Raw genomic sequence first — 26,166 nt, 5'->3', positions numbered from 1 at the left:
TTTAGGGTCACCATTGGAGGTAAAGTTTTCATACGAAAAAATATCTTATCACCGTCAAGTAAATAATGTAAATCAAGTTACCTTTTTGTTCCCATTTATTTCCATCGGAGTGAGTATTTACATTTTTCAAGTGATCACAACCATGAATCTGACAGTTCTCAATGTAATTATTATTATCATTTAAAACAAGCGAAAATTAAGAATACTTTGGATGAACGATTGTTGAAGTTGATTTGCAAAACTTTGTAGCTCTATGATGCGGTGTTCCCTGTGGGGATCCGGGTTAGAATAGGTACTCAATACCCCCTAGCTTGTCGTAAGAGGCTTATAAATGGGGCGGTCTTTCGGATGATACCGCAAAAACCGAGGCCCCGTGTCACAGCAGGTGTGACACGATAAAGATCCCTCCCTGCTCAATGGCCATAAGCGCCGATCATAAGCATAAATTTTGCAGCCCTCACCGGCAGTGGTGACATCTCCATATTAGTGAAATATTTTCTAGAGGGACGTTAAACAATATTCAGTCAATCAATCTATGATACTGTGTATCAACTGCATTGAAATTGTTGAGAGAATATTATATATCAACACACGCCATTAAATTATAAGCCAAAATTACACTTTCTAGGCTATTACACATGTTTGATGCAACAATTTTGTGATAATGTCTCTTAGTTTTTAATTGTGCATTTCTACTTTGTAGTTAACTGCAATTTTGGCGAGGACCCATGTGACTGGATTTTATTTGATGGTCGATCTTTATCTCCGTCCTTTAAATTGGGCAAACAGATCTGTGGTTTTCATGGCGATATTACCCAATGCCAAAGAGACGATCAAGAATCGTTTCTCTATGAGGACGGTTGGATGATTGGAAACCTTATCAGCATAGTTAACCAGTCTGTCGAATATGCTCGTGGTTTCGATCGAGTGTTAAATGCCGATCAACTGAAACATGTATTATGGAAAGGTATATATGTAATATCTGTTGTGCGTCTTCTCAGAAACCTTTGATACAGAGATGTTTTAGAAAAATCCACTAAATTTCGTAGATACACGTAGCACATATGGGGAAAGAGAAACAAAAGAAAATTAATGTGAGCTACCTAGATTCAACATATCATGTAATCAAAAATTTATATATAGCGAAATAGTTTTATTGTTTGTTTGAGAATTGTTCACTCATATTGAGAAGTCACCTTTGTAAGTGAAGTACCACAAATTCAGATGAAAAAGTTTAAGGTAGCGGATTAAAGGACACATCTCATGTTTTCAAAGTATACAACATTACATGCATTTCGTCTTCTTTATGCTTATAGTAATTAATTCTAATAGTTCGTTCGCCGAAATTTTGCGATAATTAACCACAATACAGACTTAAATCTAAGCCCAGATTTCAAAAAGTCTAGTTAATTAGGTAGGTAGTCACGTGGTACAGTGACGTCACATGCGCCCTTCGGATTGTGAAAGTACTGCGAGATATTATTAAAAACTCAACTTTTAGGGGCCTAATTTATTTACCATGGGCAACATTTAAATTGATGTTGACAAATTGTCCGAGTTGTATATGTGTTCACCACCAGTACACACATTTAACGATGTAAATACCCAAATATAGCGTGTAAAGCGTGTATGAACTCGGCAATATTGTGAGTAAATAATGTTTATATGGGTCGCTGTCTACAAACTGTTTGGTGATGTTATTCCTTTATACATCTGTAATTGGCGTTGTTTTTCTAAAATAAACAGTGCCATCATTATTTAATTTTGGATTAGACAAATTATGATACGTTATATTTTTGACAACTAGGCCCTATGCCAAGCTATTGTCACGAGTGCATTTCAGAAAGAAAGAAAAAGACAACACACACAGATCAATAAAAATATTCAAATTTAAAGTGGTAATCACATTATTTTATTTTGATAAAGCTATCTTATTACTATTTTTGAATTGTGATCTGCACGTCTTTAGGAAGTACGAAGTGGGAGCACGGCGTTATAGCCTACTGACACACTCAAAATGCTACGAGTTCAATAAGGAAATAATTTTATAATTCAATTTAAAGTTAGGAAATACAATATTCTATTATTTGTATAACTAAAAGTTCAATTATTTTGTATCTTTAATTATGGTTTGTTTGTTGTTGTTTTTTTTGTTGGTAAATCTACCAGTTGGTAGAAGTTACATTGTATCGTCGATATATGTTGTTACAAGGTGAAGGTCAGTTGATCCGAGTGTGTATTAAATTTGAAGAGCTAAACAGAATGTATGCTATAGGCCTACCGGTGCTTATAGTTTCGATATATCCATTTTCTCGCAGTTTATCAGGGTCTCTGTCCAAGCAGTTTTTGGAAAGGTGACTGTGTGTGTTCTTGTTCCAACAAAAAATTATCCACGTCTTTTTTCTCGTACCTTCCTTCGAAAAATTAAAAAATACTCAGTCTAAATCCTTCCTACCGACAACTAGTACACCCGAGCACGGTACAAAACATTTTAATGCATTATTATTTACAAGCCGTTAACGTGATAATTGGTTTTTTGTCGATTAAATCTAATCTGTTTAGGAAATGGCTAATAGATGTTTTCAAACCCGAGGGCGTATATGACATCACACATACACTGTAATGGTGCGTAAACTAGCGAAAGAAAATATGTATATCGCAAGATTTGAATTTCATCGCTTTCAAACTCGAAAACTACGCAAAATATTTCATTTAAAACACATTTAAAGTAGTTTTAGGCATAAAAAGAGTTAATTTTGCTGAAAAAATGAAAAGTTTAGAAACATGCGTTGTGTCCTTTAAGTTCTGAGGGAGTATGTTTAATGAACCATCTTCATGGGAGACATTGCAATACTCAAACACAATCTCCAAATGATTAACGACATATCGACTGTATACATGAAACTACCACAAACATCGGAATAAATAAATTGTTGAGACGTATAAATTCAAGAATCCAATGTACATAAACGAAACTCGTGGACGACAGCAAAGTTTGCTTTTTTGAGTTTGTGAACGTGCAGATCTTTCATGTACAATATTATACAAAACACAACCTTCTTGAAAAATGATATGCACAACCACGTCCGTTACAATTACGACTACGAGACTTGCTGCAAATGTTACGAGCGACCCAGTCATTGACCAGCTGGGGACAATTTGGGAACCATTTATTAAATAATTACACCGGGCTTGACACAATAATGGCATTTAATGAGGAATGATGATATAATGTCCACTTTTAACCCATGTGAGGTCAACATGTTTTTAGTATTACACAGTGTTTCAGTACAGCAAAGAAATGAAGCTTTTTAATAACATATACAACGGAACCCTTAAGGATTTCTATCGTACAAATCATTTTGTCGATTGACAAATACATTTGATATCAATGCATATTAAATATACTTGGAAAAATAGATTCTGGTGTTGATTTAATTCAATTTTTGTGTTTCGAATTCGAATTTTACAATGATCATATTTCAATTAGCATCATACAATCATTGACATTTGTAAGATCAATAGGATCCCTTAACTGACAAGTACACTATTCATATTTTTGAAAAGCAAACACAATCAAGATACCTGCTTCCATGATCAATGTGTTTCACGACAAGGATATTAATGCAATGCAGTAGAAATTACTTGTGGTCTATGAATATCATTTATTGGTTATTAATTGAATATCAGCAATTATTTGATATCTGAGTCGCTCCAGCGTCGCCTTAGTCTTCCTCTGGCTCTCCAGTCAGAGTATCTGGTGTTATATGCCTGAAGAGCTGGTTGGTTGGGAGGCATCCCTATGAGGTGTCCGAACCACTTGATCCTCTTGTGCTCGATGTATCGTAGGACTGGTATTGCTCCTACCTTGTCTCTTATAACTTCATTTCTGATCTTGTCTCGTCTTGTCTTGTTCACCGCTCTTCTTAGACATTTCATTCACAGGTGATCACCAGCTTCCTCTTTCTATGCGAGCAAATCTATGGTGTTTTTCCCCGCACAGATTGTGTTCATTTAACGGATTTGATTGGGTAATGATTTACATATTTTAAATACGGCCAAAGTTGCATTAAAGCAATTCTATCTAACAAGTTTAAAATCAGTACATTTCTTTTTTGATGTACAGTTGCACTAATATTAATATGGTGAATTTTACCTGTCTTTTGACATGTAAAGTCAATTATAGTATAATAAAAATCTCAAGCAATGTTCAAGTAATGTTTGTTTTTTTTTTGTTTTTTTTTTTTTGTTTTTTTTTTTTTTAAGATGTGTTTGTGAATTTCACTTTATTTTCACACAATTTGAATTTGCACCTTTTAGCCAATCCTTTCGTGATATGTCAATTAATTAGTTATTAAATGGGTGCCTAAAGGTGCATCAATTTTATGAAGTCTTGTATGCACATTTTGCGTTTAAGAAATTTTGCGGTGTTTAATACGCAACTTCCGAGATATCAGCTCTTCTGTGATGGAGGTACGTTTAGTGTTCTGTTGAAGGCTTGGGTGGGTACAAGATCTATACATGTATTATAGACTAGCTATGTAAATAAGGATAAAAGTTATGAAAGCGTAAATTATGTTAATACCAGCCGTTAATATATATTAAACTGACCATATCAAGAATAATATTTGTTTGAATTAGGCCATTAAATTAGATATGAAATCTACTTTTTATTTCCTCTTCTGCACGAGTGATATTTAATCAAAGAAAGATGGTGATTATCGATTTTTGTTTGAGCTATTTCACTAATAAATACTCATAAACTTACAAAAATTGTGTGTCCCAGTAATTTGGGTGGTTGCATGATGTCTGATAATCATCCTTTCAGCAATATATGAAGACAACGATAAACATTTGTACCCACCGCGTGCGCACGAAAATAAATTTTGCGTCTCACTGCGTAAGAGTTCAACAAAGGGAAATAACTATTGGGCAACTCGGAAATTGCGTATTAAATATGTGCGTATATATCAAGGTGCAAAATTGCCGTCTTGACTTTTGGCGGATTGAACACCCGACTTGGTGAAATGTTCCACTTGGCATAAATTGTGTAGAATTCTGTCTCCGGGAGTAGATATCTGTAGGTTTGTCATATCGAAATAGTATTTCTATTACTGTTTCCGATAAATTTATTCTACCATATTATAGTGATCGGTGCATACAGCGCTAAGTATATGCAGCCTTACATTCATTGCGATCGACGCATACAGTTATTATTTACCTATCTGCATGTAATAAATGGTCACAAGAAGCACACAAATCCTAATGTAAGTTTTGTTTTTATAGAAGTTGTGGAAGTCAAGTTTCAAAATAAAACAATTGCATTAGATTTTTGCTTCTCATTACCATTTATTACATGTACTTACAAGATTCCAATTGAAAGGTCCCGAATGAATACATGTAATATCATCTGATTACTTACTTACTGCCCGTTACGTCATTGGCGTGTGGGTCAGCAACGGGGATTCTCCATTCCTGTCAGTCTTTCGCCGTTTTCTGGAGGGTATTCCAACTTTATTTTAGTTGCTTCACTTCAATATCCACTGTCCTCCGCTAGGTGACTTCCTCTCTTTCGTTTTCTCTCTGGTTTCCATCCAGAAGGGCTGTCTTGGTGATGCTGTCCGGCTCCCTTCTGAGGACATGCCAAATTCATCTCCGGGTCGTTTTGTAATGATTATGGTTATATCCTCTTGCTGGCATCTGTTGAGAAGGTCATCATCTGATTACATAGGAAATAAATTCATTACCCTGGTCCAATTTAGAGTAGGCCTCTACCAGAATTGTAAATTTCATAATCCCCGAGGTTGAGGCTCTGACTCTAGGGTAAGGCTAACCTTGGCATAAATATGTAAATATTTGAATAACACCCCCTTTAATGCTATTACAACAGATTGAAATTACATGATTAAAACAGCAAATATCAACTATATGAAGTATGATCGTAATTTATTCTCCATTTTCAGGATTTATGGAAACGGATACGACTGTAGTATTCACTCATAATTTGTATTGGTTTGATCAGCGGTACCCACATTACCGAGAGCACTGGAGCACCTCCTACATGATATCGAATGAATTATTCTTTAGCTACCAGCTTAGTTGCCTGCGTTATAGGTATATCCTTACAGGGTCAACATCACTGGTAGTGTCTTATCTGGAAAACTTCAACGATGTTTACGACGATGTTCCAATTAAAGCCCACACAACGGAAGGGAAAAGAGAACAAGTGACAATCTCGTCCGTAAAGTTACCTCTTCTGGGAAAATTCAAAGTTAGTATAGTAAAACTTGATAGGAGTATACAGCTCCGTCAATAACGAAGTTTTCCAAGGCACTGAACTTCCGCGGTGATCTGTAAATATTGTAATTACCTGATTTAGCTGGTGTATACATGGAGCTTACATGTTGTGTATATCTGACTTCTAGATGGCTTGTACCTTACATCATTACAAGCTTACACGAGACAGAAATCAAGTTAAATACCGTTATCATTTAAATTCTGTAATCATTATACTACATAAATCATGTAGAATTCTCGATTCTGATTCGCCGAGAAATACTGCATGCCGAAAAAAAATCATGATTCTTTTTGCGGGTAGGTAAAGGAAAAAATTATTCGACAACCAATATTATTAGCCGAGTTGCTACGAAGTTGAACTCGGCTATTGGTTTAGTGAAGCGGGCGGGCGTCAACAATTGGTTTCCGGATAACTCGAAAAGTTTACAATCTAATCAAATGAAACTTAGATATATTGTTGGGTACCAGGTAAGGAAGACCCCTATTAATTTTGGAGAAAAATGGTTAAAAGTCAAGGTCACAGTGACCAAAAATAGATTGAAAATTTCAGAAAAATTTGGTTTCCGGATGATAACTCAGAAAGTTTAAATCCGAATCAAATGATACTTAACGATATTGTTATGTATCAGGTAAGGAAAAACCCTAATGATTTTGGAGAAAATAGATCAAAGGTCAAGGTCACAGTGAACGAAAATAGAATGAAAATTTCAGAAAAATATGGTTTCCGGATAATAACTCAAAAAGTTTAAATCCGAATCAAGTGATGCGTCAAGATATTGTTATGTATCAGGTAAGGAAGACCTATATTGATTTTGGAGAAAATAGGTCAAAGGTCAAGGTCACAGTGACCGGAAATAGATTGAAAACTTCAGACAAATATTTTTATGGACAGTAACTCTAAAAGTTTAAAACTGAATCAAATGAAGACCCCCTTTTTATGTTGGAGAAAAAGGTCAAGGTCACAGTCCTAAAAAAAGATTGAAAATTTTAGAAATAACTGGATCTGCATGATATCTCTAAAAGTTTAGATCCGAATATTCACATTTATAACTATGCCACATCATTCCTGACTTTACAATGTATCCCAAGCAACTCGGCTCATGCACCCCTGGGTGCATATATTGATTTTATAGTTTTAAAATCACCTTTGATGAGGTTCGCACCTTGTTTTATAAACCTCAGGGAAGTACGATATTTGCTAAATCGCTCCATTCACTATCCCAATATATTAAATAGGGTACAAATCAATAACTGATTGATATTTCATTTACTTTTTTCATGATGATTAAACTATTATGGACTCAACAGGAAGACATTACAGATTATCTTGTCGGAGTAGGGTAAACACACTCGGGCGTAAGCATCCTCGGGGGATAACCGGAGTCAGGTCTGATAAATTGTGATGTTTCCCTGCTAAACAGTCCAGTTTAGTGTGACATATAAAATACATGAATTTACAAGTTGATATGTTTTAGTATCATTCAGATAAAACAACTCTTAAGTTATTTTATTATGACCGTATTTAACCGCTGAATAAAAGAAGTACCATTGTTAAAATGCTGGTTTTTATTTTCCACACCGAGCCCAGAAAATATGTAACTGTATGATTATTGTCAGATAAAAGTTGCAATCTTGCATATGTAACAATATCACTCTATGATTTCTCTACCACCTCTTCAAAAATCTTTTTCATTTTGCCTTTTACAGATCATTTTCCGCGTAATGTTCAATAGAACAGTATTCAGTACTGCGGCCATCGATTCAATATTGGTTATCGATAAAATGTGCAGTGGTAAGTCATTCTTAAACATTGTTATCAAGATATATACTTTTCTGAGAATCGTAATAGAGACAGAGTCACACAGTCTGTATTTACATGTAAATCTTTAGGTACCATTTTTTAAAGATTAATATGCATTGCAGATTCCTGCCCATCTAATGAGTTCATGTGCTCAAGTGAGGAATGTGTTAGTTCCGGACTACTTTGTGACGGAAGTCCTGACTGTATGGACGGCTCGGATGAACGTTTCTGTTGTAAGTATTGATTTTATATTTGATAGCTTTCATTTTAATCTTTTGTTTGACTATGTACACAGTAGGATATTAAAGACAGCAACTTATTATGTTTTATTAAAACAAAACTGCAGATGAAATTGTAATATTGTCTTAGGATTTTGTTTCAGTATCTAATAATATCTATGGAATATGATGTAATTTGTGTATCGCAATAATGCAAATGGACGCAGGATAATACTGAATCCAAAATCAAAATCAATTAAATTTTTTAGACTACTCGATCCTTCGCGAAATTAGGAGAATGGAGGGTTGATTGATTGAATATTGTTTAACGTCCCGCTCGAGAATATTTCACCCATATGGAGACGTCACCACTGCCGGTAAAGGGCTGCAAAATTTAGGCCTATGCTCGACGCTTATGGCCATTGAGCAGGGGAGATCTTTATCGTGCCACACCTGCTGTGACACGGGACCTCGGTTTTTGCGGTCTCATCCGAAGGACCGCCCCCATTTAGTCGCCTCTTACGGCAAGCAAGGGGGTACTAAGGACCTATTCTAACGAGAATGGAGAGGGCGAAAGTGCTATGGTTATGGAGCCGAAGATCGATACTAATTTCGCAACTTCACACTCTCGCCATCGCAAGGTTGCACTCTCCCTTCGTCCCATTGCTTTTCCTTATGAAGAAATTTAGATATGCGCATGCACAAGATGGATAATTTGATCATCTGGGCTATACGTATATTCAAATCAGAATATATTCTGTCAACATGAGCAACATTCTCCTCTAATCAGTCTTGTATCCCATCATATTCAAGTCTGCACCCGGAATGTCTGACAAATATACATCTAGTATTGCAGCTATACTTTTTAATTACAACCCTGCAGCACTTAGATATAGACGATTCTATACAAAATCATCCTATAAGTTCGCCCTCTTTCATCAAATCCAGCTGGACAAGTCATTATTGGTGATGTCAATATAGTTGAAGAGGACCTTATGTCACATTTTTTAATGTTCCGAAATTCAGAGGGCTCCGGTCTTTCAATTTGCTAACAAACTTCATCTCTAAGTGATGAATTCTGTTGAGGATTGTGCTAGATGATGAGCTAAATATCAAGACCAAAACTTGACAACGTGTCAGAATGGGTAAACAGTATTTAAGCGGAAAGTTAAAATCTCACTTACAAATATGTGAACTGCTTTGAAGGAGAAACGTCAGACGTATTGTACCACAACAAATGCGAGAAGTGGTGTAAACGAAATGTGATTCTAACAAAAATACAAAGAACGTTTGGAAAATTTGAAATCACAAAGCTTTTCTCAAATCAACAACACCAAAACGTATGATTTTTCAACACTTAACACGACCGTTTCTCACGATGAATTAAAGACGAGGCTTTTGACGTCATAGATAGCTGGTTTTGCAATATCTGTGATCAGTCAATCTAAAAATTACTTTGATCCATAAATTAGATTGATCACTGTTCGTTATCTTCACCTTTGTTAAACACCGCTCTGATTTTACATATTAATGTTGCCCACTGATTACTCCGTTTACATGACCGAAATATAGGACCGGTCACCAGGGGATGCTTACTCCACCGTTACCTCTGTTGTGTCCAGGTGTCTGCCCAAGTCTTAGTTTTGTATTCTTTATAGGATTTATGATATTGATCATTGTTCGTTATATTCACCTTTAAACACTTTATACTACGAGGGCGAGTCATTAAGTAACCAGCCCAACTTATTTCCAGATGAGATCCACCTCTTCTATTTCGATGTAATTGCCCTCTAGTGTGATGCACTTAGACCAACAACGTTCAAGTGTCATCAGCCCAGAACTGAAAAAGGCAGGGTCCTTTCCACTGACCCACTTCTCAACTACCGTCGCTACTTCTTCGTTAGACTGGAAATGACGTCCACGGATATCCTTTTTCAAGTTTGGTAATAGGAAGAAGTGGCTAGGGGCTAGTTCAGGCGAATAGGCAGGATGTTGTATTAATTCATACCCTTTTCGCTCTACGGCATGCATTTCAACTTTGCAAGTGTGGACTAGCGCTGTGTCCTGTTGCAGCAAAACACCTTTAGAGAGTTTACCTCGGCGTTTTTCACGGGTGGCGGTTCTCAGCTGGTCTAGCAAGTATGCATAGTACACTCCAGTTATTGCACTTCTCTTGGGTAAACGTCCATAATTATAACGCCTTTTGCGTCCCAAAATACCATGACCTTGCCAGCAGATGGTTGCGTCTTGAACTTCGTTAGTGTCGGGGATTCAGGCCCTACCCACTAACGACCCTGAGCTTTATTCTCTGGCTCATGATAATGAACCCAAGTCTGATCTACAGTCACCAGACGCAAACGGAAATCATCTTTTGACCTAAAACGCTTCAACAAGGTGCTGCATACTGATGCTCTGGGGCCCGTTTTACAAAAAGTCGTAAATCTTAAGTCCTAAGTCATAAATTTGAAGAACTTACGACAGATCGTAGGACAGTTTTACAAAACGTATCGTAATCGTATATCGTAAATTCTTTTGTCGCAAGTCGTATATGGAACTCTTCAGCGCATGAAGTTGATACCCCGCGAAACCCGACGCTTTGACGCGCAGACACTGGGGAGGAAAGAAAATTGGAGCAAATTAACTTTGAATTATATATTTGCATTGCTAATTAAGCGAAGTAAATTTATTCAATTCAATCTATTGATTTACCAAACATGTTGGCATACAATCTTAATTTATACATTAATTAATAAACTACTAATTCATACTATCAGTGAAACGACTACCTAAATTGGGATGGGATAGACAGGGAATCCACATATTTTGAAGAAAATATCGCCAAAATAAATCAAAGGGGTGAAGGGGGGGGGGGGGGTAGTTAGGCACCTGACTGTAGCCAAAACCTGTTGATTGAATGTTAACCATTTGAAGCTGATCAATACATGTACATATAAACAATTCTTAATTACTGCATAGTATGTTATAAGCAAGCATTTTGTTTTTACATACATTGTATATACAAATGCACATGCATTTATATTCGAGTTACAAGACTAAGGTGGGAGGGGGGGGGGTCAGATGGCTAATTATAAGTTAGTCGTGCTAATGCATGCATATTATATGAATAATTAGACTTATTATTTGATCTCAAATTATATATATTCCTAATTATCTCAATATTTATTACAGATTTCCAATATCAAGGAAATTAAGTTGATTTTTTAAAAGTTAGATTTTAAATAAGAGTTATTCTTGTGTATTATAATATACATGATATACTAGGCGATATAAAATCATAATTTTACAGGTACGTGGCTGTATCAAGTGGTCTAATATAGGACGGAAAGGTGAATCTTTGCAGTTCGTTTATGGTTATATAACAAGCAATATGATGGATGATGGTACTTGTTAGAGGGGGGGGGGGGCTTCAATCACACGTTAAAAGAAATGCAACACCATCTATTTTTTTCATAAATACTAATAACTGGTATAATGGGGGGGTGTAGTTATTAATTTTAAATTAATTAATTCACTCAAAATTTCCTTTCCATTTGAAATACATTACAAACATACTAATAAGCCTAACTGATAATTTAATGAATGGGGGCGGACGTGGAAAAGGGTTAGGGATTAATTTTTAATTCACTCACAATTTTTTCCCAATACAGTGTCTTTCTCATACATACTGATATTTGCTATAAATCTACCATGATATTGGATAACACCGTGCATATAAATGATGTACTAGTACATGTAAGTGCATACATGTATAATATAGGCGTACATAACTAGGCCTACGTGTGGATGGGTGTGTCGAAATAAGATCTGATATGACATGCATATTCTTTTTAAAAATGCTTGAAGTAGTCAACATCATCATGATCATTGGAAAAAGTATGGTCTATGCGGGAATATACAAACATTGTAAAAATCATTACAATGGGTCCTATGGCACACACTTGCTACATCTGTTTGATCCGCGCACTGACGGAAATATACGAGTACGTAACCACATTTTGTGTGACACAGTCATCAGAGGAAGTGACGCATTCTAGTAAACAAAGGAGGCAGGACAGGGCTTTGTGTGCAGACAATAATGAATCATGGTATGTACTTGAATAATAGCTGGTACAGCCTTGCTTAGGTTTGTAGGATGCTCTACGTCTCCCCGCACTAAATCTGTTAACTCGTAGAAATACTGCCTGGGCAAACGATACCTCTCGACTACCTCAACATCACTGAGGTAGTCCAACGGATTATTTCTGTCGCGAAACACCCGCAACGCACGTTTTTTACATTAAACATTAGAAATGCAGCCATGTTGAATTATTTTAATAACCATAGTAACAAAGATTTTATGGAGCACTTACGACAAAACTTGGGACTTAGGGTCGCACCCGGGCGGTCGTAGACTTGAGGCCGAATTTCATCGTAACTCGTAAATCCTAAATCTTTGTAAAACGGTCTCACATCGTAAGTTATGTCTTACGACTAATTTTAAGACTTACGACCTTTTGTAAAACGGGCCCCTGGTTGCCATATGCTCATCGCTAAGGGAATTGGGGGACCCAACGGGCTGTTAGCTTGTGCATACCTAAACGATCATGTAGGATTGTTGAAACGCTACCATAACCATGTGAAATGCCTAATACCTACGCTATTTCATCCACCTGAATTCACCTATCAGAGTATACCAGATCCCGAACTTTCTTACACACTTCTTCGTCGGTGGCATCCAGTGGGCATCCATACTTGGCCTCATCTTCTAATGACGTTCTACCACATTTAAATTCCCCTACCCAGAATTTAACCTGATCATAAGATGGTGCAGAAGACCCATTAAACATCGGCTAACTTACCATGTATTTCCTTGCCTGTTTTACCTTTTAAATACAAGTACCGAATTATAGCACGGTATGAAAAGTATGTCTTTACATCACTTGCTATGTTTGACATTCAATATCTTATTAAAGAATGACTTGATACGCGTGCAATATTGTACCCGGGTATAAAACATGTATTGAAACAAGGCATGGAAATCGTGACCGTCTTGGTCAATCGGAAATGGAATGGGTTGGTTACCTCTTGACGCGCCCTCGTACGATTAGGCAGAGGAATATCCCTTTTGTTTTTCAGATGTTATATCAGCTGTCTTTTCGTCAGCACTTGCTAGTTCATGCGACAACTTAAGCTGTGTTGGGAAGATTTTCATACAATTTATACATAATGCTTGAATTCGGCAGAGAAACCCTCTAGTCGGTTTTCAGATGTATAGGCTTTGTCGATACGGAGTTATGAGACTTAAAATATTTAATACTGATAAGATTATAGGTTTGCAATAACTTGAGAAGATTTTCATAGAAATTAATGGTAATACTCGGAATAGAAAGAGGATTACTCCTATCGATTTTCAAATTTATCGGTTTTGTCGTTATGGGACTCAGAATGTTTTTAATTATCAATTACAACACTGTAATGAATGACAGCATTCTCTATATTTCAAGTCTTCATATTATTTTCAAGCCTTGAGAAAAATAAGGGTGGGTTTGCTAACCATGCCTATTCAACTACCCGATCAGATATTTAGTTCAGTTGTAGATGGATAATATTTATTGCGGGGTCGTTTCTGGCTTTTCAGTTTTCTCGTTAGATATGTTGATGGGGGGGGGGGGGGGGGGGGGGGGGTTGATATTGGATTCCATAAATTAAGGTTGGGGGAACGACTGTGCCAGGGAATTTTATTATTGACGAGAGAGATGCCTGAAAAGGCATGGAGGATGGAAAAGCTATAGTTCAAAGGATGGCTACAATGTGGGATTGAGTTGGAAAGCGTTCACTTATGTCAAAGTTTATTTTAGCTTGAACGCAAGACTGATTGTCATGCATAAAACATAGTGTTGTTTATGTAAAACCTTATACGGTACCAGGTTTGATGCACCAGATGTGCATTTCGACAAATGCTCAAGCTGGAATTTTGGAAATTCGAAATAACAATAAACTTTTAAGAGTTAAAAGGAAACCTAGAGTGCCGTTATGTTTTATAATGTTAAGGAGTAAAGACTTGTATTTTCCTCGCTACGTTAGCAATTGCGATAAAATGTTTTATTAACGGTAAAATGTTTATATACATGTAGCATGTATTGGTAAAGAATTGACCAATAGAAATCGAGTTTTATGCGTAGTAAAGAACTAGTTTTGTAGGGTTGGTTACATGCACTTCACAATATACATATACTTTGTAATCTTTATTAGAACTATTTGTAAGTTATCTGGTCCGTCCCAAGGATTTTGTATCCAGCGGGTGCAGGCAGCTTTTAGAATATTCAATATATATGTTTTCCCCTGACCGGCCTTGATGCTTTCATAATATTTGGTGCAACAGGTTTTGCAAATATATTGCTTTTTGCGTACACTGTTATATCATAAGAATACTTAATAATTAAGGTGTCCGACTCGCAGGTACGGCTGACTCTAATGCATAAAGCACTGTGTTATTTTTGTTTGGAGTAAATACTTCATGTTGACTTCATTCATAAAACGTCTTAATAAGCATTATTTTCTATGTCTACATCATCATTATCACCATTCTTATTTACTACACCTTCAAAGAATATTCATTATTATCCCAATAATTAATTATTAAGGACCCAGTTAATTACTGCAAATGTACTTTGAATTGTTATTTTACGCAAAATATTTTCAACCGCCCATAGGTATTTTACATCTTCTACTTCTGGTAAGCTCCTTCATATACCTAACTTTCTAGTAAATGTCATTTCCAGCACCCCGAGATATGTCCCTTTCCCCTATACGTTTGTAGTAACATTAATTTATCTTTCATTATCACTTGATTTCAGCCATGTTCAGAAACGCGCATACATTATTAGTGATTTCTCGAGAGTTTGCCAAGACATTTGTATGGTATTACAACATAGTAGACTGACAAAAAGACATTCTCTGTCTTTTTGTGTAACTTTGCATTTATTAGTAATAACTATTTCGTTTCCAATAATTCTTCAAGCAATATTCGAATTCACTGTCTGTCGTTCTTTTTGGAATATATTCAAGAAGTACTCATATTTTGTATTCGAAATCTATAATTTCGTCAATCCATTAAAGTCTTGTCATATTTATTTCTTCTTTCTGTAGATGATGCTAATGAAAATCCAATTTGTTATGTCTCGAGCAACGAACAGGAAACAAGCAATGATACCATATCAACGGTTATTGGTAACACTACAAACTCTAGCGAAGCATTGCAGAGTTTTGACAAGGAACATTCTTCCATTAACGCGTCATGTGGGGTGGAGTGCATAGAGAATAACCCAGGAACCGTAGGCAAAATTAACGGGACAAATTCAACTGATTTCGAAGATTGTACTGGAGAAGAAATGACAACACAAGAGTGTGACACTGAAATAACAAGTAACTCCCTGTGTACACCATTTTGTCCTTCAGCATGCAAGTGTTTTGGTAGAAGCCTGAATTGCGTGAACACGAAATGTACTGATATGTCACAGGTGATCATACTTCAGAATGTAAGCTGCAGTACTCTTAATGTCGATCTCTTTGACAATCGACACATTTTCTCGCTTTACATTTTAGATTCCATTATAGAAACCTTGTGTGTATGTCCCATGAGTAGACGTATCAGGTTCAACCACCTAAAGATACAAAATTCAATTGTTGATTATATACTCATCAACGCATTGGAGGATAACTTATTGTCTTTGCGTGAAGTACAGTTAGAGAATTGTACTATTTTAAACGTAATTGGGAATGGTGAAAGTGGTATACCTCGATTTGATATGAATAAAGGAACTGGGGTTCAATTTCATATAAAGAACTTGACAATGACCTTCCCCACAGAAACTCTTACAATATCGGCAGACTTTTCAGGTGACAGCACTACAATAAGTGGGGCATTCAGAAGTATGATGAATTTCAGTCACTGCAGACTGAATTATGCACCAGTTTTTCAGTCGCGTATTGTCGATCTAAGCCACAACTTCCTTACTCGGTACATACACCATGGTGAAGAAGTGCAGGTTTTGTACCTTCAGCACAATCTTCTATCTGCTATGGTTGAATCAGGGATTCCAATATTAAATTCATATGTCAAATTAAAGGTTCTCAACATATCAGACAACCGTATTACAGAATTAAAACATGGCGATTTATTTTCTAGAGAGCTCCTTTATCTTAATCTAAGACGAAACCTGATATACACCATTGACCAGGACGCTTTTTCGTCAACAAAGAAACTTGTTTTCCTTGATTTGTCAGGTAACAGACTTTCGCGAATTTCTTCTGGGACATTTCTTCCACTAGAATCCTTACAGGAACTGTATATTCAGGAGAACGATTTCCAAGTTTATGATGGAATGTTTAATGGATTGAAAAGTTTGCAATTGTTGCAAGTGGAGTACTTTTCTATTTGTTGTGCCAACCCACGTACAGCTAATGAGCTACAGTGCATTGCACCAGTCGATGGAATATCTTCCTGTGAAAATCTTATCAATGTCCCAGTTTTAAGTGTTACTATTTGGTACATAGCTCTATTGGCAACCTTCGGAAATTTTCTTGTATTGTTATACAATGTTTACAATTTCAAGAATATGTCCTCCAAAAAGTATACGATTTTCACCATAAATCTGAGCCTAGCAGACTTTTTAATGGGAGTCTACTTGTACATTGTAGCTATAACAAATTTGATATACACAGGGAGATATGGGCTATCCGATTACACGTGGAGACACAGTGCTGCGTGTACTGTGACGGGAATCATCGCTACACTGTCGAGTGAGGCGTCAGCTCTTACCGTATTTCTTATCACTCTTGATAGATTCATTGCAGTAAAATACCCTTTCTCTAATCTAAAATTTAGCATAAAAACTGCTTCCATCTTATCTGTTCTAGCCTGGGTGATTTCTCTTCTTCTATCTTTGATTCCATTATTACCACTCCCAATTTTCAAAGATTTTTATGCCCAGTCTGGAATCTGCATTTCTCTTCCACTCTCTGTCAAAAGACGGACAGGATGGGAATATTCAATGATAATATTTGTAGGCTTCAATTTCTTCCTTTTCCTCGGGATATTGGTTGGGCAAATCAGTATGTTTGTAGAAGTTATGCGCTCCGGGGCAAGTGTTAGATCCAGCAAATCAAAAGAAAGGGAGAAAAATTTGGCTGCAACAGTGTTTGCGATAGTACTGACGGACATCTGCTGTTGGATCCCAGTTGGAACAATAGGTAAGGGGATTGGAATGTAAACAAGCTAGGGAAATGTTGTGATTTCAAGAGCATTCCATACTAATGGAGGAAAAAAACTGTGAAAACCAAAATACCAAATTGGCCGGGTTGCACAACGTGCAAAAGGCTTATAGAATGTTGAATAGCGGGCGGGCGTCCCTGTAATAGGGTATCTTCTTTGTGTAATCAACTCCTTTCGCACCTCTAACATGACATTACTCAAAATTTGTAAAGTTAAAGTTGTGGATACATTGAACATACATTGAAGATGTGCATCTGCCTTATGAAAATGATTGGACGTGTTGAATATTATTTTATTTTTTTGCAAAATTTACTTGTAGTTGAACTTAGTAATTTTTAAGCATGTCTTTAGTGGACGGTATCTATTTTGTGTAATCAACTCCTCTTACAACATTTATTTCACATCCTACAGACCTTGTACAGCTGTTCTGGAAGCATTGAAGATGTACATGTGTCATTTTGTAGTTGAACTTTGTCATTTTAAACATGGTATCTACTATGTGTAACCAACTCCTCTCACAGCATTTACTTAACATTTTTCAGGCCTTAAACATTATAGATGCTATAAAACATTGAAGATATACATGTTGACATTTTAAAAGTGCTTCCATTTTTGGACAAAAATGTACATTTGATATATATCTTTTTTATGTTTTGTACTGCTGTCTCTATGATAGATAACATATTTCAAAGCAACCCGGTCATTTCTTGTCTTGAATCGATTTTTTAAATCAATTGTTAAACGTCTTTTCGAGGTTTTTGCACATGTCAGTAACTGTAGGTAAAATATATAATAATACTTTATATAAAGAAAGTAACCCGGTTAGTGCAAGCACTATTCTTCCCAAAGACCTTTTGTCAATTACAACATATAAAACCGTCACCTTCCCATATTTGTGTACCAATATTCCCTTATCACATGCATGAAAAGAACACCTTACTTTTACAGTTTTCCTAGGGTCTTATCTTGATCTAATGCATTTCCAATCGAATCCCATCAGTCATCAATATTTTGTTGATTTTTAGCTCTTCTGAGCCGAAGGCTCAAAGAGTTAATCATATGGCCATATGTCTGGTGTGCGGTGTGCGTCAACTTTTTGGAAAAAGGGCTATATCTCAAGAACCCCTTGGCCAATTTTTGTCAAATTTGTCACATGGTATCCTTGGCCCAAGAGCTTTTATTTGTACTAAAACTAGGGTTGTGACCCTTTAACAAGGGGAGATAATTAGGAAAATGCAAACAAAAGTAGTGGTTGCTAAAAAATCTTCTTCTCAAGAACCACCGGACAAATTATCACCAAACTTATGCATAAGGATGAGGATAGGTTGTAGATAAAAGATTGTTGAAGGCATCATCCTTTGGCAAAGGGTGTGATCTCAAGGTCACTTCAAAGTTGATCTTAAATTTTGTTTTGTGAAAACTGATATTTTGCTTAGTATAAGGACTAGGATCATCACATTTTGTCAGTTGATGCATCTTAGGACCTAATATCATGTTGTCTGAAAAGTAGGTCATGGTGACCTACTTTTTGAATTTCGGAGGTAATTATTATTAAACGGATTTTGATGCATATCTTGGACACTTTTGAACCTATGATCATCAAAAGTTGTCAGTTGGTGGATCATGGGACCTTGAACTGCGTCATGTAAAAAGTATGTCACCATGACCTACTTTCTGAATTTTATGGCTAATCATTTATGAATACATTTTAGGTTGTTATTTCAGATACCGAGAGGTTTAGAATAATCAAACCTTGTAAGTTGATGCGTCTAGAAGCCTCAAAACATTTTTTTTTTAAAGTACGTCACCGTGACCTACTTTTTGAATTTTGCAGACATTCAAATTTCACAATTTCAATTTTAGATGTATATTTTGGACACTATAAAAGCTAGGATCATCAAACTTTGTCAGTTGATGCATCTTGAGTCTTCATAGTTTGTTGACCAAAAAGTAGGTCACTGTGATCTACTTTTGGAATTTGACGGCTATATTTTAATATTTCAGATACTATTTGACTTAAAATTATCAAACTTTGTTAGTTGATGCATGTTGAGTTTTCAGAGTGTGTTGACCAAAAAGTAGGTCATTGTGACCTACTTTTGGAATTTGACGTTTATATCTAAATATTTCAGATACTATTTGACTTCAATTATCAAACTTTGTCAGTTGATGCATCTTGAGTCTTTGGAGTGTGTCGACCGAAAAGTAGGTCACTGTGGCCTTCTTTTGGAATTTGACGGCTATATTTGAATACTATTTGACTTGTCAGTTAATGTATCTTGAGTCCTCAGTGTGTCGACCAAACGTAGGTTACCGTGACCTACTTTTGGACAGTTACATTTAAATTTTCAGGTACTATTTGACTTAACATTATCAAACTTTAATTGATGAATCTTGGTTAGTGAGAATTTTTGCCTGTTCTACAATGTATCAGAAGAGCGATTCTAAGCCCATGGGCCTCTTGTTTTAACTTCTCTAGAATCGTGTATTTTAACAAAATTTCCACAGACCGTTCTTGGGTAAATGGAATACACGTTTGTTCATCATGCAGTAGCTGGAAAAACATAAGCAAAGTTAACTAATGCTGGAGCATTTCTGCAATCGAATAAAATCTACCGAAAACTCATCTGATGTGCGAAATGTAGACTAAGTATTATTACAGTCTTGAAAAGTACAGAGACATTATTTTTCTTCTCCTCAAATGTCCGGGAAGAATATCAAAATTTCATATCTGGAGATAGATTTGAAAAAAAATCTTTTAAAAAATTCTTTACAGTAAATTGAGACATTTGCAATTTTTTTAAAATTATACTATATAGTCTATCATGTCCAAATAATCTCAATTTTATTTTGGACAGGGGATGCTTACTCCTCCTAGGCACCTGATCCCACCCCTGGTATGTCCAGGGGTCCGTGTTTGCCCAGCTATCTATTTTGTATTGCTTATAGGAGTTATGAAATTGATCACTGTTCGTTATCTTCGCCTTTCGTTCAACTGGTCCCTCAGAGTGGGAAGGGGGGCAGATTAAGCGAGTAAAATTAAAATCGAACATAGAATTATATATTAGGAAAAATAACCTAAACAAATAGAATTAATATCTTCTCGTACGATCATGGGTAGAATTATCAAAACAAATTAGAAATATGTAACACGGTAGATTCAAGTTTGTTAAAATTAACATATTTATGGTGCTGCCGTTTTGGCGAGGGCAGCCAATGTATACTTTTATGTATAAATTTAAATTTTAAAAGAAATGAATGTGAAAATCTTTGAAAGTGTTTCCTTAGCAACATGACTATCTACAATTATAATCTATCATAGATTGCCAGATTCTTACATGTGTAGTCAATGAAAGTATAATAGTGACTACGTGTATGTTTATTATGAATTATGCTGTCAAGGTAGGTAGATCGCATCTACATTTGAAAAAAAAGTGAATTCTAATTTACATCCTCTTGCTTTTCTTCTAGGAATGTTGACTTTTTTTGGTATAGCCGTTCCCCCGGATGTGTACGCCTGGATTATTGTGGTGGTTTTACCCATCAACTCGGCCCTCAATCCACTGCTCTACACCTTAACTGCAGTTATCAAACGAAAGGTACGACATTTAAAGGGACTGGTTACCGTTTTTCGAAAGAAATGTTTTTCTTTTTTTATGTTAGAAATTAAAAATATAGCTCATTTGATGTTGACAACCAAAATTTGGACCGTCTGAATACAAGGATAAGAGCAATATTTAGCTTTGATTCTACATGTATGTTATGTAAACAAAGACTCAAGTCTTTTTATGTAAACAAACAAACCAGTTAAACGTTAATTTTGTAATTTAAAGCATCTTCATTTAGTACAATCACAAATTTTAACTTTTAAATGATACGTTTTACCTAAAGTATACCTGAGATGTGATATATATAATAAACTTGGATCAATATTCATTTATTTTGAAAACTCCGTAAACAATAACATACTTCAATCTTTGTTTTCGAAACAAATAATAAACTCTCTATCAAGAGCTTCTGACATGATGAATAACCTTAATTTTTTTGTGAAACTTACTAAACATATTAGACTGTAGATTTTGATCATTTAAAGTGAAAAACAAAATTTGGAGGAAAATCCTGAATCAGTCCCTTTAAAGAGAAATCGGTTTGTTTGTTTGTTTGTTTTGGGGTTGTTGTTTTTTTTCGAGTGAGACATTTTGATAAACATACTTTTCACTGTAATATTTTCCTTTAAAAATCATGTTAGAACTTCCCTTTATTTGTCTTCTTTATACCCTTGGTAAATTTGACTGCTGCGTCTTCGCTACTGTGAAATGGAAATTGTCTAGTTCCTCGTCCTCTTTACACCATCTGGTGTCTCCTTGGGCTCCGCAGACAGTATATTCTACATATTTACTAAAAATTGCAAAGTGAAAATGTTTTGACTGTTGTTAGACGTAACAACTCAAATCACTGCAGCATTATAACTGGACTGGGGATACCTTGGTTTGGGAGTAATACATCAATATGATTGAGAAATGAAGGGAGGCGGTTTTCTGACGCGCGTGTAATTTTTTTCATATACTTCCTTAACGTAGTCAATATGTACGGATTGTGTCGCGTGCTGAAATGGATTGGTTCACAGAGGAAAATGTGATTTGTAATATGAATAGTAATAAATAAACACCTGTAAACCATAGAGTTCGGATCTTCCATATTATTGTTCATTACCATCACAAAGTAAAAAGTCTTGCTAAATGTCATCACAGATGATCTTTACATTACACTTTCCTGATAAACATCAGTGTCCATTAAAACTATCAGCATTACATGCAGTAGAAAGTCGTTGTTTGCAACGCAATCATATGTAATGTATCATATTTTATGAAATTGCAAGAATTGATATATCTCCATTTCAGAAAAAGCAGGAGGCTGAGATATATTCGCAGCTGAAACAACAATTGGCATACTGGAAGGTAAGAAATCAGAACTTTTTGTAACAATATATACAGCAAAATATGGTGAGGATGTAATATATGTTTCTTCAAACAATGAATCAAATGATCGGTTTAAAGCTATATGGGGGGAAATAACATGTTAGATATTGGGAAAAATGAAAAACGTGCTCGTTTCCACCTGCCAATTTGAAAATAAAATCGTATTATAGAATATGAACATTACATATCTCAAAATCCAATGACCGGTCGCGGTAGCTCATTGGTAGAGCATTCGCATCTTAGCTGGGAGGTCGCGAGTTTGAATACAAGTGAAAACGTATCACTACTCCCAAGGGCTATGAAATCTAGAAAAAAAAATTCCTGTTCTGAATATCTAAGCTACATTCTAATGTTCACAGCAACAATATAAAACAAGATGTGTTATGAAAACTCCACTGTCCTCAAAAGTGCATACACTGATGAAAGGTTTTACATAATGTAATAGGTGTGTTAACGTTAAAACATCAAAAGATATGACTAATTTGGACCCTAAAGTCAAAACCCTGGGTTGTGAAATTCATCATCTTTTGTACATCCTTTTCTGTTAATCCCAAGTGTGCATTTAGAATTTATACAATATCAGCAAACTTAAACATACATACTATATACTAAATCTGGACCCACCCTGGGGTCAGAACCCCTATTCTGGGGATCATGAAATTTAAAATTTTAGTAAAAGACGATCTGCTCTTTCTAAATATCCATTTAGTTTTAATTTAATATCATTAACACTAAAGAAGATGTTATTTAAATGTCTTACACATAGACACTATATAGAAAGTTTTTCTCCACCCTTGGGTCAGAACCCCTGCCCCGGAGATCATGTACAATTTTGGTAGAGGTCTTCCTGCTCTACATCACTATGCATTTAGTTTTTCTTACACATGTGCAGTTCTTGAGAAGAAGAGTCTTGAAAATTGGTCAATTTTGGGCAGTATTTGCCCCGCCCTAAAGGCCCCAGGGGTGCAGGAATCCTGAAATTTACAATTTTGTCCCCCCTTGTTCCAAATGTGTCCATACCAAATTAGAAAAGAATTTGAATGATACTTATCAAAAGGAAGTTAAAAATGTATATTGTTTACCATTTTGGCCCCACCCTGATACCAAAACCTCTACCTCTGGGATCATCAAATCTACAATTATGGTAAAGGACTACCTGTTCTTTCTAAATATCTGTTTAGTTTAAATTTAGTATCAATAGCACTAAAGAAGATGTTATTTAAGTGTTTACACATAAACACTATATACAAAGTTTGGCCCCGCCTGTGGCCAGAACCCCTATCCCGGGGATCATGAAAGTTACACAAATATTAAGCTCTAAAGGCCATTTACAAGTAGCACTGAGGATTCCCTGTCATTGCAACGTCTGCCGTGACGCGGGATCTCGATTTTCAAAGTATCAAACATAAGACCTGCGATTTACACTCTTATTTTCCCAGCGTTGGGCAAAGGAGCAATTGTCGTTCATTTTATCGACATTGGCTTTTACATTTGTATATTGCGCCCAGACTTCACTCCAACGAAGCGATCTAAAATATATATTTGCGTAACAAACTGTACGCATTTGCATTATACAATGTTACTTGTATGAAGAACAAACTGATCAAAGTTAAGATAACTTCAGGCTCGCATAATTATTTGATACAAGTATAGAAAGTATATTTTTCCATACCCAATAGATTATCAAATAAAATGCTTAGGTTTTCAGACTTTTTAAGATGCAAGACATACATGAACAGGATCATATATCAACGTCAGAAAATTGCTATTTTCCTTAAACAGCATTAACAAACCTTTTTCTTTCTTTTTTTAAAAAAACCCTGGTTAAGAATTTCATGAAACTGTTTCTTTGCAAATATATTCAAAATTTCTGTAAAAAGTAAATGAAATCTTCGGCATAATTGACTTTTTAAAGAAATCAATGAAAACAAAGTTATTGCCCTTGGATTCAGTATTTTGAAATGTATCATTAATTATTCATATCTACATATATTTATATTGCAAATCTCATTTTCCTCCATTACATGTAACCAACCAATTTCAGCACGCGACACAATCCGTCCATATTGACTATGAACGGATTATGAACTAGTTTAAAGCACGCGACTGAGAGATCTTAATGATTTGAAAAAATACAACATGCATTATGTGTTACAAAGATCTCGCAAAGTCACACCCTGGATTAAGATTGTAAACTTACGTGGATTATCATCCCAATCCTGTGGTCTCCTAGCTCCAAAATACAGTGCACCGTTCAATGTTGATAAAAGGCAGGGTAAAGTGTGACGTCATGTCTATGTTTTGACGTACATGTACGTCACAATAGGCTATGACATAGGTGGATCTTAGGAGTTCGTTTTATGCAACAAAATATTTCCTGACTTATACACGATGTAAACAAATGGTGATTTAGTAGATTAATATAAATATAAGAAATGAACAGCTCAACAAAAGTGCTGTTTATTTCTTAAGTAATTTAGACTTTTGAAATATCTTATGTTGAACAAGATTTTTAAAAATAACTATTGGAAATGACTATAACAAAATTTATGTTCTCGTCATACATTAAAATCATTGAGTTTGCAAAGTATTATGACGTCACATGAGGGTAGAATTACTTTAAATATAATTTTTACTGCATAAAATGACACTTCATTATCCAGTACATGTATATTTCTTTTTTCTTCTAGTCGAAATATATGCGTGCAGATCCATCTAGTGCCACAGTGTGCGAATCGTGAGACGTATTCCAGTGGGATACAGTTATTGAATCGTGAGACGTATTCCAGTGGGATGCAGTTATTGCACTGAAGCGGGAGTAAGGGCACACACGTTACGTTGTGATCACGAATGTACAAAACTATCCACGTACAAAAGTTATTTAAATTATTTGTTATCGTTTGTTGTGATTGAATTGGATTTATGTGTTATTCAATGATTTTTGTTAGGACTTTGTTCACTACATGTTTTACTTTGGCATATTGCCTTTTCATACTTTTCGTGGTTCTCTGGTTTTCGAATTTTTTCAAGCACAATTGCATTTATCCTGGTAGATCGCTTTGTTTGTTATCGAGTGTTCAATTATTAAAGTCAAGTTTCAATTTAAATTATGTAATTTTCAATAAAAGACATTTTCCTCATAAAAAGGTGAAGATAACAAAATTTAAGAGTTGGGCAAACACGGACTCCTGGATATACCAGAAGGGTCAGGTGCCTAGGAGGAGTAAACATCTTCTGTTGACCGATCACACCCGCGTTCTTATTTATTTCCTTATATATAGTTGTATTACGCACCACATAAAATAATCAACATTCTCTTTCCTTCAGTTTGAATGTAAACTTAAAAGTCCAAAAACTTTTAGGGAATTAGAAAATAGAATTAAAGTACATTGTACATGTATGATTGGTTTTTATTCTTCGTACAAGTACTCTGAAGTTGATACTGAAAAGATCCTCATTGATAAGATGTCTATGTACTTTAGTCCTTGGTGACCAGGTCTTCCAACAGTATGATGGAATTCCCCTGGAACAAATTGTGCTTTATCATTTACTACATTTTCGTTAACAAATTCATTTTCTTTTTCACATTATGGAATG

The 26,166-nt window shown here is 35.5% G+C and overlaps 2 protein-coding genes across 2 annotated transcripts; both read left to right on the top strand.

The window, feature by feature from the left end:
- The first annotated feature begins 715 nt into the window (after positions 1-715).
- On the top strand, positions 716-8,201 carry LOC130051441 (uncharacterized). The gene is made up of 4 exons (XM_056153372.1): positions 716-967; positions 5,964-6,271; positions 8,005-8,089; positions 8,188-8,201. The coding sequence occupies exons 1-4, from the start codon at positions 865-867 to the stop codon at positions 8,199-8,201; spliced, it is 510 nt and encodes a 169-aa protein (XP_056009347.1). The 5' UTR covers positions 716-864.
- A 24-nt stretch (positions 8,202-8,225) lies between these two features.
- Positions 8,226-25,863, top strand: LOC125681994 (G-protein coupled receptor GRL101-like). The gene is made up of 5 exons (XM_048922359.2): positions 8,226-8,331; positions 15,466-17,568; positions 21,062-21,189; positions 22,492-22,548; positions 25,260-25,863. Exons 1-5 carry the CDS (start codon positions 8,244-8,246, stop codon positions 25,308-25,310), a joined length of 2,427 nt encoding a protein of 808 aa, XP_048778316.2. The 5' UTR covers positions 8,226-8,243; the 3' UTR covers positions 25,311-25,863.
- The last annotated feature ends 303 nt before the right edge of the window (positions 25,864-26,166 follow it).

The sequence above is a fragment of the Ostrea edulis genome, chromosome 2, assembly GCF_947568905.1.
Source record: "Ostrea edulis chromosome 2, xbOstEdul1.1, whole genome shotgun sequence".
NCBI lineage: Eukaryota > Metazoa > Mollusca > Bivalvia > Ostreida > Ostreidae > Ostrea > Ostrea edulis.
Note: the sequence above shows the minus strand (reverse complement) of the source record. Positions and strands in the feature narration are given on the sequence as shown.

Bases quoted from the DNA above. Each gene is read 5' to 3' on its own strand.
- LOC130051441 (XM_056153372.1), top strand. From the start codon at position 865: ATGATTGGAAACCTTATCAGCATAGTTAACCAGTCTGTCGAATATGCT. The intron at 968-5,963 runs GTATATATGTAA...CTCCATTTTCAG, and splicing joins GAAACATGTATTATGGAAAG to GATTTATGGAAACGGATACG. The intron at 6,272-8,004 runs GTTAGTATAGTA...TGCCTTTTACAG, and splicing joins CTCTTCTGGGAAAATTCAAA to ATCATTTTCCGCGTAATGTT.
- LOC125681994 (XM_048922359.2), top strand. From the start codon at position 8,244: ATGTGCTCAAGTGAGGAATGTGTTAGTTCCGGACTACTTTGTGACGGA. The intron at 8,332-15,465 runs GTAAGTATTGAT...TTCTTTCTGTAG, and splicing joins CTCGGATGAACGTTTCTGTT to ATGATGCTAATGAAAATCCA. The intron at 22,549-25,259 runs GTAAGAAATCAG...TTTTTCTTCTAG, and splicing joins AACAATTGGCATACTGGAAG to TCGAAATATATGCGTGCAGA.